Source organism: Abramis brama, assembly GCF_963993115.1.
Source record: "Abramis brama genome assembly, chromosome: 18".
NCBI lineage: Eukaryota > Metazoa > Chordata > Actinopteri > Cypriniformes > Leuciscidae > Abramis > Abramis brama.
The window spans coordinates 6,453,739-6,469,161 of record NC_139980.1 but is presented as its reverse complement, the minus strand read 5'-3'; the positions used below and the strand labels follow the sequence as shown (position 1 = coordinate 6,469,161).

At 38.3% G+C, this 15,423-nt stretch overlaps 2 protein-coding genes across 2 annotated transcripts; both read right to left on the bottom strand.

Annotated features, from left to right (window-relative positions):
* Positions 1-4,487: 4,487 nt before the first annotated feature.
* Positions 4,488-9,954, bottom strand: rrm2 (ribonucleotide reductase M2 polypeptide). The gene is made up of 10 exons (XM_084090972.1): positions 8,491-9,954; positions 8,214-8,282; positions 7,196-7,342; positions 6,947-7,063; positions 6,723-6,856; positions 6,381-6,475; positions 6,163-6,296; positions 5,954-6,058; positions 5,708-5,821; positions 4,488-4,813 (listed from the first exon to the last, which is right to left on the bottom strand). Exons 1-10 carry the CDS (start codon positions 8,842-8,844, stop codon positions 4,661-4,663), a joined length of 1,422 nt encoding a protein of 473 aa, XP_083947098.1. The 5' UTR covers positions 8,845-9,954; the 3' UTR covers positions 4,488-4,660.
* A 1,064-nt stretch (positions 9,955-11,018) lies between these two features.
* Positions 11,019-14,800, bottom strand: klf11a (Kruppel like factor 11a). Its single transcript, XM_084091726.1, has 4 exons — positions 14,568-14,800; positions 13,379-13,624; positions 11,998-12,874; positions 11,019-11,918 (listed from the first exon to the last, which is right to left on the bottom strand). Exons 1-4 carry the CDS (start codon positions 14,595-14,597, stop codon positions 11,632-11,634), a joined length of 1,440 nt encoding a protein of 479 aa, XP_083947852.1. The 5' UTR covers positions 14,598-14,800; the 3' UTR covers positions 11,019-11,631.
* Positions 14,801-15,423: the final 623 nt, after the last annotated feature.

Here is a 15,423-nt window from a genome sequence, read left to right as displayed (position 1 = left end):
TAGTAAAATAAAATAAAAGCTATTTTTAAAATATTAAAAAAATACCATAATAGTGTAAAAATAATACTAGCCAACATTTTCTTGTACCATTTAAAATTTTTGATTTTTTTTATTATTATTATTATTATTTAGACAAAATAGGATATAATTTAAACATTGATCACAATAGTGTAGTAATACTAAAATAACCAAAATTGACTTGTACCAATTGACTGATTTTTTTTGTTGACAGAATAGTATGGAATTGTAATATTGACATTTTTTTGGCCAATAACAATCATATCAACCAGAATTTAAATATAAAATGTAGGCAAAAGGAGACAATAGCACATGCAAAATAGTTAGTTTGTGATGCCATTACACACACCAAACAAATAAACTTAAAGGAATGTCAGGAAATCACACATCATGACCTTTGACACGGAACAATATATATGTACGGTCAGTCATCACTGATGACACAGTGTAAAAAAAAAATGATTTGACTTCACAGGCGTTGGAAAGTTCAGAGCACAGGGGATGTAACACCAGACGTGTGGGGTCACATCTAGGAGCCGGACCTGAGTAACACCACCTTTGTCAAATGGCCTGGGCCCTGGTATGCGATCGGGCCCACAACATGCCAGACAGCTGAGAGGTGTGGGGGTGTTAGGAAGGACCTGTGTCCTATCTCTGCAACTGCTGTTCTCTGATTGGCTCAGCTCTGTCCTTTTAGGGTCATGGTGAGTGACAGGTGCTCCTGGCGACACATCAGTGCAGCTCCTTGCTTGGCTCCAACTCCTTATTTGTCACCTTCTCCCCCGTTATCTCTTTCACTCGACACTGTGAGAAAACAGAGAATGTTTCCTTTGTGTATTCCTCTATATTTGCGAAAAACTGTAGTTTGATTCTACGCATATAATCTGGCTTAAAACATGCATTTTACAGCTTCATTTTCTTTCACCATTTGGTGTTAAAGGTGCTATTGCCTCCTGTTGTGGTGTGTGTGTGTGTGTGTGTGTTATCTTGTGTTGTTTCAGGCTTGGTGAACAGGAGATAATGTTCTATTTGTGACCCTCAAAGCTCAAACCTGACTGAAAAAGGCAGTGATATCAGCGTGATAGTATTTTCTAACCTTTTGTTATCAGATTTCTGGAGTTTCTTACAGGCCCTCTGGCTTGAAGCATGGATTATGTGTGAGCATTTTTGAGCATCATCCTCTATCCTCTCTGTTAGATGTGCTATTATTAGCAGTTTTTTTCACCCTAGCTTGATAGATATCTACAGCACACAATCCATTCGGATTCCCTTGAACCCTCACGTATACTGTGACTGATACTAGCATCTTATTATAGCTCCGATGATGCCGTTTACCAAAATGAGACCATTGCTAATGATTTCTTTGCAGTTGTAGTGTGGTTTAGTATCTTTCTGGGTGAAAAACGTGGCTTGCAGCGTCAGGAAAGATAAATGAAGGAATTTGGGTGTCTTGTTGGGCTATTAAAGTACAGTAACAGTTGTAATTCTACCATGGCAATATTTACTGGGTTGATGATCTATTAGCGTCAGTCTGTGTGGGAGGCCCAGTGGTCAAACAAAGCAGGCAACCAACACACGCACTTTGACAGGGTCCTGTCTCCTTAAAAGGGCATGGAGGGGACACAGGATTTGCCTGTTTCAGACAGCTGTGCTTACCAGTAGACCACCACTTGGAGTGTGGCAACTGTTGGGCCCAAATGCTTTTTAACATTCATTACATTGGGAACAATGGTTTGTTGATCAACCTGTTTGTGCCATGAGCCTGCCGGGCCGTACCAGCAAGTGATGTGGATCATACGCTGGGCTGTTGATCCACATCATGTAGTGTTTGCAGGGCCTTAAGTATACATGGTAAGGATGAATTCACCTTGAGTATCAAATGTGAGTACATAAAAGATGAGTAAATATCGATATTTCAGAATATCCAAAACAAATGACAAAATGGCTAAACAAATTGAGGGGGTAAATGCCAGTAAATAAGTCAGTGCTGTTATCGATTGAAAATTGTTTTTAATAATTGAAATAAAGCTGAAAAAAGTGTGTGTATATATACTACCGTTCAAAAGTTTGGGGTCAGTCAGATTTTTAATGTTTTTAAAAGAAGTATCTTCTGCTCACCAAGGCTGCATTTATTTGATTAAAAATACAAACAAAAACAGTCATATTGTGAAATATTATTCCAATTTAAACACAGTACAATACAGTAAAGTGTAATTTATTCCTGTGATCAAAGCTGAATTTTCAGCATCATTACTCCAGTCTTCAGTGTCACATGATCCTTCAGAAATCATTCTAATATGATGATTTGATGCTCAAGAAACATTTATTATGTTATTATTATCAATGTTGAAAACAGTTATTTACATTTTTATTTCATGATGCTATGATGAATAGAAAGTTTAAAAGAACAGCATTTATCTGAAATCTAAAGCTTTTCTAACATTAAACACAACCGTTCAAAAGTTTGGGGTCAGTAAGAATTTTGGGGTCAGTAAAAATGGGGTCAGTAAAAATAAAAATTTTATTTTTGGGGGAAAGAAATAAAATAAATCAATATTTTTATTCATCAAGGATGAGTTAAACTGATCAAAAGTTACAGTAAAGACATTTATAATGTTAGAAAATATTCTATTTTAAATAAATGCTGTTCTTTTGAACTTTCTATTCATCAAAGAATTTTGAAAAAAATTTGTACACAACTGTTTTCAACACTGATAATAATCATAAATGTTTCTTGAGCATCAAATCATCATATTAGAATGATTTCTGAAGGATCATGTGACACTGAAGACTGGAGTAATGATGCTGAAAATTCAGCTTTGATCACAGGAATAAATTAGTTTAAAATATATTAAAATAGAAAACAGTAATTTTAAATTGTCATAATATTTCACAATATTATTGTTTTTTATCAAATAAATGCAGCCTTGGTGAGCAGAAGATACTTCTTTTAAAAACATTAAAAAATCGTACTGACCCCAAACTTTTGAACGGTAGTGTGTGTGTGTGTGTATATATATATATATATCAAATGAGGAATACTGTACTTTAATATTTTTCCTACCTGTTGTGCCACTGGGCTGTTTCAGTGATATGTCTGTTAACAAGATGTAATGTGTGTCAATGTGTCGGCTAAAGCAGCTGTTAACTCTTCAGAATGACGAGCCACTGACAGGCATGCTAATAAGAAAAACCCCCTATGAATGATCCTCACAGTAATGTCCCAGAGTCAATCACTGTTCATATTCAGACACTCATACTGACTCCAGACAGGAAGTTCATGACTATCCATTACCGTGTTTTCACAGCAGTTACGGCAGCACAGATCAACTGACAAGTCAATGACAGTTGTGCCACTGATATAACAGTGTGGCATATAAGGAAAGATTTAACAGTTTTAGTACATGCAAAAGAAAACTGATATCAGCATATGTAAATAAGCATAAAAGATTAATAGGCCTATTTTAAAGCAGGCTGGACAATGTTAACGCTTTGTTCTTCGTGTTTAAGGAATGCGCTCCTACAACTTAAAGTTAACGCCATCCCATGCAGAAACTGTTTCGAAACATCCTGAGAGCACTTAGAGGAGAACAGCCGGTCACCAGCTCATGCCATGAGTGCCCCAGATAATGACTACTATAAATATATTGAGTGCTTTAGAAGTTTCCATGTCAGAAATGTTGTTCATTACAGGTGTGCATGGAGAAAACTATATAATCCACCAAGTCTATTTAAACAATAAGTCATGATTAACCTTGAGAAGTTGGAAAAATTAAAAAAGGTAATCAAAAAAATTTGCAATGTGGTTTTTATATTGACCATTCAACAGCCAATAGTCAAGAGACTGGAGTCAGTTTGGGCAGAAGCTAAAAAGCTTTATATCAGCTGAAACAATTAAGCTTGTGTAGGAAACAATGGCAGCCAGGAGGAAAAACTTGCCAAATGTTATGTTAAGTGGGATGTTTTGGATTTAAGGAAGTTAATCTGCACTATACATGTACCAAAACAGTCATTTTACACTCCCGTTCAATAAAACTATTGAAGAGGTACTTCTGTCTTACAAATTAAAACTAAATTACCTTATTTAAGCACCAATTTAAGTCTACTTTTAGTCACATCACTAATATTTGCAGTAGGCCGATGCATCAGTCACATTAAAAACTCCCAGGCCCAGTTTCACAGATGGTTTAGATTAGGCCATAGAGTTCAATCAAGGCATTTCAGTAGCTTTAATAAATGTGTCTTAGAAAGAATTACTGGTGTGCATCTTGAGACAAAACAATGGCACTGACAATCTTTAAGATATGTCAGTGCAAGTTACTTTCAGTTAAAACAGCACAAACATGCATTTTAGTCTGGGACTATCTTAAGCCTTATCTGTGAAACCGGGGGCCAGAGTTGTAGACAGATGTCTAATCCTCGTCTCTGCCACACCCTAGAGGCAATGCAATGAGTAGAAAAGCAACAGGTAGATCAGTTCTTTTTATTATCATTTAAAACAACAAAAATAAAAAGTCATAGAAAACATCAAAACAAATGAATAAAGAAATCATGTAAACAATAATAAGTGAGGTTGAATCTCCTTAGAGTCCAAAGGGTCCATAGCTTACAAGTGTCCATTCAGGCACTCAGAGTGAGGTCTTTAAAAATCAGCATCCAGTGTGAAGGTTTTATCTGTAGATCCAGACATGACCCCCATCCGCTGGTACTCGCCAACTCGCTTCTCAAAGAAGTTGGTCTTGCCCTCCAAGGAAATGTTCTCCATAAAGTCAAAAGGGTTTTCCACTTTATAGACCTAGAAAGAAATTTAGAAGGTTAATGACACTTGAAATGCCATGTTAAACTGAAAGCACAGAACAAGCTTGATTTGTAGTCTGATATTAGCCAACAAGGCTAACGACCTGAGGTCAGTCACAAAGACGCAACGCGTCATAATCTGAAGACCACGCCCACCGGGGGGGGCCATCTCCATCGACTTTGCATTGCGAGAGGCTGCCTCCTTGTAATTTATGACTTGTAACAAAAGACAGAAAAATGCATAAAAGCTGCTGTGTGACAAGGTGTACAGCAAACAAGCTAAAAAAAAAAACAGAAATAAGTTTTTATAATCTGTCGACCCCAAAAAAACGAGTGTTTAAGGACACAATAGTGGGTACAGGCTGGAACGAATGGGTAAATTGGGATCCTGACACTCAGTATGCACAAAAAAAACACAAAAAAAACAAGCAGTAAACATTGTCACTGGTAAGTCAAATATCCAAATGTCAGTTTTATATATTATATTTTTGTAAGCTAAGCTATACTGTCACCGATTACGTTCCCTGCTCCAGTGGACGTAGTTCTCAGAGTAATATGACACCTTGCGCTCTGTTTCAATTGCCTGTATCCACTTTTGTGTCCTTAAATGCTTGTTTTTTGGGGTCGACAGATTATAGAAACTTATTTCTGGGTTTTTTAAGCTTGTTTGCTGTACACCTTGTCACATAGCAGCTTTTCGACATTGTTTTGTTTTTTGTTATTTGTTATAAGTCATAAATGACAAGGAGGCAGCCTCTCGCAATGCAAAGTCAATGGAGACGATTGGATTGTTTCCCCCCCGGTGTGGGCATGGCATAAATATGCTCTGTCTCTATGAGCAAAGCAGCAAAACTACCACAAAATGCAGTTTAAGGTTTCCAAATAAACCTACCTTGTCAAATCCCAACTCCAGCAGTAGCCTGTCAGCCACAAACTCAATGTATTGTTTCATTAGGTCACAGTTCATGCCAATCAGCTTTACGGGCAGCGCATCAGTCAGGAACTCCTAGGAAGACAAAGACAAAAATCACATGAGTTTCGCCAGTAGCATGCACTTCATTCAAAGCAGTTCAAAGTATACCTTCTACACAAAAAGACTCAAGGCCAAAAAAGACTGGCACTACTCAAGCCCACAAACCTGTTCAATTTCAACAGCATTTTTGATGATTTTCTTTACTGTAGCTTCTGATGGTTTGTTGATCAAGTGCTTGAACATGAGGCAGGCGAAGTCACAATGAAGACCCTGTGAAGAGAATGAGAATATAACTTAAGATCACATCTTCAACTTTCACACAACATATTCGAAAGCATTCATGCCCGTGTTAGAAGACGTTTCTAAATGATTACCTCATCTCTGCTGATGAGTTCATTGGAGAAGGTGAGTCCAGGCATGAGTCCTCTCTTCTTTAGCCAGAAAATAGAAGCAAAAGACCCAGAAAAGAAGATTCCTTCCACTGCAGCAAAAGCCACCACTCTCTCGCCTAAATACAGACTTAAAATTAGCTCAGGCCATAATTTAAGTCATTAGTAAATAAAATCTGAAGTAGCGTGTTAGTACAACATACCAAATTGTGCGTTTTTGTCACCGATCCAGTTGAGCGCCCAGTCAGCCTTCCTCTTTACACAAGGCATCGTCTCAATAGCATTGAACAGATATTCTCTACAGGAGCAAAACAAACACTTTATTATTTATTAGTTAAATATCTAAATAGATTGAAGTTAGACAAGCACATAGTTTAAGGGGCTCAGTCACGGCGATAGTTTCGTGCTGACACCCTACAACCAGTGGACCACATGTCCACTGATCTTGAGCAGTCAACACTCAGCTCCCATTATCAGCTGAGGTACGTACCCCTGCGCCACTCATCATCGCCCCCCTAATAACTCCCACGTGTCTAATAACTCACCTCTCTTTGGGATCTTTGATGTAGGTATCGATCAACAGGCTGTACATTTCAGAGTGAATGTTTTCCATTGCAATCTGGAAACCGTAGAAGCATCGGGCTTCTGTCACTTGGACTTCCTGAGTAAATCGCTCAACCTAGATTAAATCACAGAAGACATGCGATAAGAAAAGTGTGACTTCTTACAGAAGTTTAAAAACCTTGTGAAAGTTTGCCTCCGAACGCACCAAGTTCTCATTGACAATGCCATCACTTGCAGCAAAGAAAGCCAAAACATGTGAGATGAAATATTTCTCCTCTTCTTTCAGGGAATCCCAGTGCTGAAGATCTTTGGACAGGTCAACCTTGGAAAAATTAAAATATTTATAAACGCTGCAATATGCTTGCTTTGATGTCATGGTTTTAAGAACCATAAAAATGGTTAATGGAACAAACATTAATTTCTTCTGGTGTATAAAATATACATTGAAGCTCACCTCCTCAGCAGTCCAGAAGGAGGCCTCTGCCTTCTTGTACATCTGCCAGATGTCATGGTACTGAATTGGGAAGATGACAAAGCGATGGGGGTTCTCCTTTAGAAGGGGCTCTTCCACCAAAGATCCTTTCCTGACTTTTTTCGGCTCCTTAAAATAAAAAAATAAAAATTAAACCTTTAATCGCCAGTGCCTATTGTTGCATGTGAATGGGAGGAGCATAGTTAATAATGCACAAACACTTCATGATTGACGATTCATGTGCATAACACATTTTGAAGATTTATTTTTTTAATTACATGCATTTCCACCAACAAAAAATATAATCTCAACTTTGCATTTAAATACTTCAAAATATTTACCATTTTGCATGAAAACCTAGTTTCACCTAGTTTGTTGCTTTGGTAACCAAACTTTTTTTACCCCATACTAAAAAGATACAAGTTAGAGACTTCATAAAAGCATTAGCATATGACATTTTCTGCAACTATGTATGTAGTAACGTTAGCTACTACTATAAACGTAGTAAACGGGATTTTTTTTTTTCCAACTTGCCCCACTACTTCCGGTCTAGTTTGCCGGTGAAATAAGAGTATTCTTCCGGTTGACAATAAAATTCACAATAAAATATGGTAATGGAAACATCACTCGAAACATGTACAGAATTTTTGCATATTTAATCGTACTTTTTTTGCAACATTTCTGCGTAGTTTACACAACGAATCAGCTCGAGATACCGACCGCAAAAATCAGCATAAACCCTAATAAATTAACTGGCTTAAAATACACCGTAAACCCCCATTTTAGGATACTATATAGCATGGTCTTCAGTTAGATTCGTTTTTACGAGCCATTGTTCTCAATAGTTTTGATGGACCAGCCCAACTTGGCGCCAAATTTTATCTACCACTTTAAAACATAACTCGAGAAATCAATAGTTTAAATTGGTATATATATTTGACATGCATTACTGCTGTAAATCCTGAGGAAACGTGCAGGGATGCAGTTAAAGTAAGCTTACCTCTGAATCATCAAAGATTTTGCGCGCCGTTTTGGACGCCAGGATTCTGGTGGAGTTCAGGCTGGGTGGCTGAGGACAAAACAAATCATACATTTTACAATCTACAACGGTTTAGTATTTGGCTGTTAATTCAACAGGAGTAATACTTCTGACATAGTATATAGTATTGATCTAGGAACGTTAACTTACTCCAGAAAAATAAAGTATCTCAGCACATGTCTTAGAATTACATGTATGGATATCAGATAACACCTAAAAATAATAAAAACGCGCTTACCGTGTTTTCTTTGTCCACCAAGGACATGTTAGTTATTTTTGCAGAAACTGTGTTTTCATTCTTGGCCTTCAGTGGAGAGCGAGTTGACATCATTGTAAAGATTTTAAGCGTTTGGTAAAACAGAAATGAGGTGAAGTTTAAAAAAAATATATGTAACACAACTTCTAAAACAAAGTCAAATACAAATAAATAAAAGCAAAGTATGAGTTTGAAGGTCCACAGTCCAGCTGAAGCGAAGAAAGCGAAGAATGAATGCCAGGGATACTCTTTTATATTCGATTCTTGGCGCTCATTCTCAGCCAATGGGAAGAGGGCAAACTTTATTGCGTCGTCTGGTCCTTTTAAATCTTTCATCAGACGAACCAATCAGAATTCTCCACGGCGTCACGTGGGGATTACGCCTCGCGGGAAATTCAAACATGTTGGGGGATGCAAGTGTTACACAAAACCGAACTTGCAAGTTACACAAGCAGGTTTAAAAAGGCGCGAATTAAGAAAAAGAGAGCGAAAAAACAGGTATTTGTATTTTGTACAAAAACATTTCATTTACAATATATTGTGCGAAATGTGTGTTAAAGTTAACTGCCCACTAAAGAAAATATTACATTTACAGGATATGAAATTTTTGGTTAACGTACACTTTATCATAATGAGTTGTTATAATTTATAATTTCATTCGAACAGAATAAGGTCAAATAAAATCACACGGTAGTGCCATTTAAATCACTCAAGTCTGTCGTTGTCGATTACATACAGATGTCACATTTAACAACACACACAGTTGTTTAAGGTAAAACAACATGCCGACTTATGTTTGAGGAAAAATACATGAACAGTGTGGAAAAGCTGAAACTGACATTTCTCGTTTTATAACAAGCCAACAACAAACCCAAGCCCATTTTACACAACAAATTCTACCAGGAAGAACTTTTCGCGCCAGATTTGAGTAAACTATTAAAATACATAACTTCAACCCGTACTATTATCCATGATACTTAAAACACTGAAATATTATTTTTTTAATAATGAATATAAACTAGATATGCGATCTTTAAAACAACTGTTACTAACTTCATAAAATCATGGCGGAAAATGTTTTGTTTCGCTTTTCTTCTTGTTTCTCATGTCAACAAGCACAAAGATCATAGTGAGCATCATTAATTAATATAAACTGTAACGTTAGACTTTGGTGTATAAAAATAGGGATTATGTATTTATTGACGATTAAACATTACACCACGTACAACTATCCGCTGTTAGGCGAGTTGCTCACCACAGCCAAACCAAAACACGAATTCCTACGAGCTTTGTGATTTAATTAAAAGTCGGCATAACACAATTATCCAAATTGTGTTGAAAATGTATTTTACAACAGCGAAAATGTTGAAATCCTTTGTTTTCCTAAAAAAAAAAAAACATTTTCAGGACGCGGGAACAACAAAAACGCCCAAGAGGTCACTTCCTGGGATAAAATACTGAATGCTTTTGGGATACTGCTTCCTAGTGGCAGGAGGACAATAATCACAGATGTTATATGTTTTGTAGAAACTCTCATCAAATAAATTGTGGTAACAAAGTTAAACATATGTACAAAAAAATACGAAAAATGATCAGCTACATACACATTATCTTAAATCTTCTATTTTACTCGCAGACGATATTACATTACTTGTTTAGCTAGGATATTGATTGATGACTATTTGACTATTTCACTTTTAACAATATAATAACAATGCAAAGATAAAAACTGAACTAAATATACAGACACACACACAAAACATTTAGCTGCTCTGAATGCGATAGTGGGATCAACACTGTGGAGGAAATAAAACAAATCTTCGTATATTATGCGACATTATGCAATAGCCTGCCTGTAATGCTATAGAGACAGCAGGGGGCGCGCTTCACCTATATTAAAATTTGCCGTTCGAAAAGTTGTTAAAAGGCTATTATTATTATTATCAAATATACATGTTTTATCGTAAATTATTAAAAAAAACAACGATTCTGTAAAGTATAACTAAAATAAAATAAAAAGTCATTGTATTCTGACAGTTGTTCACGTAATAGACCATCGTCGAATTTTCCCATTTTTATTTACTTCTTTCACTTTGATTTAGTTAATCATCATTTAAACAGAAAATACTGTATCTTAAATCGACTTTTAGTCCAGTTTCTGTTTTTGTTTATTTTGTGTTTCCTTTTCCCGTTTGGAAATATCGGTCAGTAAGGCAAATGGGCGGAAACCAAGGCTTGTCAGTCAAGCTGCTGCTGCCATATTACCAACTCGTCCTCCTTTGTGATTGGTCGCGCCCCCTAACCGCTCCACAATGAAGCGATGTGATTGGACGAGGTTTGTTACTGGGTGCTGTGGGGTGACAATGTTGAGAATTGATGTTGAGCTGGTGTTGTGTAACTGTGTCGTCACACCAGTTCGTTGCTATGTAATGATTCTATTGTTTTCTTCATCCACGTTTTACGCGTTGAGTAACACTATATTCATATTAATGTGTTTTTTTTTTTTTTTCATGTCTGAGTTTAATCTTTTTTGTAAAACATATTTAAAACATGTAGTGTTTTTTGTTTCTTTCTTTCCTTTCTAATGTTTTTAAAATGCCCTGAACACTTAAATGTATCTAATTAGACGCCAGTCATTTATTTTCATTTGTTTATCAGAGGTACCAAACAAAACAAATGCTATATTCTTACTACAAATGTTTATTATTAAATAATATGGAATATTGCAGGTAGTATCACATTACAGGAATACTGTCCAATTAACAGAAGTAACATCAATAACATTTATTTATATATCAACAATAAATGCTAATTTGAATACACATTACATTCATATAGATAGTAATATTTATCTACAAATATACAACAATAAAGATTAAGTAACAGATGAACTGATGCAAAGACTTTGGCAAAGGGAGTAAAAACATTGGGAGACATAACTTATATAAAAGTAAACAAGAATTCCTTATAAACAACCATGATTAAAGTAAAAATCCAGTGCAATGTCACATTGTTTTATGTACATGGATGTGTAGCAGCCTTGGTTTTCTTGTATTTCCCCTGTTAAAATGGTCAGTGGGATATTGTCCTGAGGTGACTGAGGTGAGTGGTCTGATTCTCAACTTAGTTTGAGGCAGGAAGAAGCACACTAAGGGGTATGGAAGATGGTGCTTGGGAAGTGGCCATTTTGTTTACGTCACGAACTTCGTTAGGCCACACTGTAGACCTCTTGGTTGTCATGTGACGGCGTGCGTGCTTGGTCAGGTGGTCGCTTCGCATAAACCGACGCTCGCAGACAGTACAGACGAACTTCTTTTCACCCGTGTGCGTCCGACGATGCCTGGAGAGTTCATCCGAACGGGCAAATTTTTTGTCACACCCTTCCCAATGACAACTGAAAGGCTTCTCACCTGAGAAATAGAGGGATATGATCAATAAACATGCAACCTTTTAGCACAAAATCATATTTTCTGCTAAGTGGATACAAACCTGTATGGGTTCTTAAATGAGCCTTCAAGTGGGAACTTTTAAAGTAAGTCTTCTTGCATCCTTGGAAGTTGCAGACGTAGTTTCGCCTGCGTGAGAAGTCAGACTGCGTCACTCCGCCGCTCTGACCTGAGGGCACGTACACTGGAGCGGGTGCCAAAGGCAGGAGCTTCGTGTTCCCAAGCGTAACAACGCTCTGCTGGCAGGTGGAGGATTGGGATACCTGAGACTGTGGGACTACAAACATCACAGTGCCCTGAGCCACAGATGAGCTCACCAGAAGAGGTTGAGAATGTGGAAGAATGGGCTTTGACCCTGAGGTCTGCATCTGAACTGGAGTCTGAACGAACGCTGAGATGATTCCGGTCTGCCCGTTAACAGGAAACACCTGACAGAGCACCGGCGGGCTGGAAATGGGCGACTGTGGAACGGCGGACTGTGTAGTGGGGATGGCAAAGCATGGGGAGCCGGGAGAAGGGGCCATTCTCTCCGTTTCTGCAGTGTCACATGGGCTGCTGGAGCTTTGCATTTCTGCTTTGAGGTTGGCACCAGGCTCTGTGTGCTGTAGAGGGACTTCTGCAGAACATGGCCTCTCCTGCCCTGTGGTCGGAGACGGAATGTTGTGGTCCACGGATCTGTCGGCGGTGTGCCGTATAACACTGGTGGCTCTGCGCAGCGAGGACTGTTCTGCCATCTGTGGCGGAGCTGGGTTGAGAAGGACTGTGGTACTGGGATGCAAGTTGATGTGACATGCAGCCCTGTTGGTCAAGGCTGAGCATAGTCTGGGGTGTGGTTTGAGACTCGAGCAGGCCACTGAGGTACTGAGAACCGCTGTGCCTGAAGTTTCCGCAAAGCTTGGGCTGTGGGGAGGGGTCATGCACTGGTGGGAGAGAAGAGATTTGCATTGAGCATTGGGAATTTCCTTTAAGGCTGGAATATACTACATGATTTTTGATTTTCAGTCTGGACAAGTTGCCGAAAGTCAGAGCCATCTACAGATTTGGGAAAGTCAGAGTTGACTGATTTCACAGAAACTCACATAGTGTAAGATGGGAACAGCTACGATTACATCCAGTCAAATCCAGTTTGTTATTTTGAGCCGATTTTAGAACAAATATTGTTTTCATTTGTCATGTGTCTCCTAGCAATTAGGTCTATGAATTTGAAAGTCTGGTAAGTGTGTGATAGTCATTTAGTGTATGATGACCAGTTTTTCTGGAACAAAAGTCGAGTAGTTTATTCCAGTCTAGTATACTAGCAACTCTACACTTCCTATTTAAAAAAAAATGTGGGCCATAACAGCTTTCATTTATGCAGCATCCACAAACCATTTTTGGAAAAATGTATTTATACTGCTCACACAGTCCAATTCCGAGTCACTCACCAGTGATGAAAGGGAGACCAGGTCTTTAGGGGACTCAGTGAGCTCAGGCTGCAAGGCGAGAGAATCACAGGAGTCTGAGGTGGGCGTCAGTGGGCGAGGCTTGTGCGTCCTCTGGACCCAGGAGCTCATGCACACCAAAGCCTCCGCAGCCTCCAGGTCATTGTATTCCAGCGTGGAGGAGCAGGACTTCTCACTGTCATGCCTGTTTCTCTCCATCATCACCTCGCAGATGTCCACAAGACTGGACTATAGATAAAAAAAAAAAAAAGCACATTTCTTATTTTAATGCCACTAGTTTATAAACCACAACACACTGAATCTGAATTGACACCATCACGATAACGGTTCCTATCTAATTGCATGACATACAATGAAAGTGGCAAGATGGTGATGTCTGTTATGCATCTACTGTTAAAAGCTGCTGCTGCCATTCATAAGCAAAGAAAGGGCCCCTAGTACTTTGCGACTACACCCACCCTGCGCCTTGCAGAGCATTAACCATGAGCTGCTGGGAACCTCCCATCGCCAAATATAGATTTAAGAGTGACGTGCACCCAACCAAAAAGCCATGTGAGTATGCCATGCAAAAAAAAAAAAAAAGTATAATCTAAGTGGTTAACCATATCAAGACGTTTTGCACTAATTTACTCTTTTTGTCAAAGCGGAGCCATTACGATACATCAAGCATGATAGTAAAATAACAGAACGTTGTTGTAATAACTCAAACAATGCATTCTGAAATAACTGACAATTGAATGTATAAATTAAGGATGAGAAAAATTAGGTTCAAACTCGAGTATGTTCAGGGGGCACATAAGGTCGCTAACAAAAAAAAAAAAAACGATGACAATAGTTTGAACGTAAAGTAGCACTGCAGCTTAATGGCAAATGTAACGTTACAACAATGATTGCGGCAAATGGCTCATCATGACATAATTTAATCAAAGCAATTTAACACAAAGAATGTGGTTAATTTTAAGTGTCAAGACGATCAAGTATGTTTTTTTGTGTGTGTGAACAGAAATTATAAACTCAAATAAGCTCAAAGTCAACTGTTCTCCGTCAATGAGCATGGAATAATTGTTTATAGGGCACAACTTACAGCAAAAGCGGATGTCATCATTAGTGGGTCAATGCGCAAATACTAAAAAGTAGCAGTAAAGCCACTTTGTCAATAAAATCAACTTACCCGGCCGGAGTCAGAAGTGAAATTCAGCATATGTAAACGTCTCTTAAAAGCAACGAGAAAGACAGCTGTGATACGAAGCCCGGGTACATAAGTCTAACCACTTTTTTTTTACAGCAAGGTCCAACCTCAGCTGAGTGAATCAGAAGCGCGAAAAAAAAACACAACAGAAAGAAGCAAAAAAAAACAGAAACAAAATTCAGAGCACTCTGGCGGGTGGTAACATGTTACCAATCAAAAACAAAGGTGTAGCGGAAACGGACCAATGGAAAAGCAGGCAGCGCGTGATCAGTACGTGATCGCTCGCTGATTGGCTGAAACGGGGTGCGTGGCTGTTGGGGGGCGTTTCAGAGGAGTCAGCAGTGTCAGTGTAAACCCGGTGAACCCGGTGCTCGAGAACTGGGGGAAAGGTCGGCGCAGCGAACGAGCGGAATCGTGAGATACTCGCACGCGTCTGGCTAGCTGTGCCAGCGGAGTGTGGCATGCGCAGACGAGCACAGTCCACACTGAAAGTACGCGAGCCAACGCCTGCATTCAAAACAAAATTGAAATAAAGAAGCGAAAACCACATATTTTGATTAAAACATGGCTATGTTTTTTATGGATAGTCCGTATTGCTTTTATTATATAAAGTGTTGTCATGAATGTTCAGCAGCCTCACGCGACTGCACAAAGGGGAAACACAGTGAGATGCTGCCTATACAAGAAATAATGAATAATAGCTATAATAAAATGAAACAACAATGGGACTAGTAGGCTAATAATAATATCGAAATATATAAAGAGATTTAATTCGCCTTTTTAACAAATACAAACACTTTTAGAAAAAAATACGGTTGTGCGAGGATGCACATTTTTT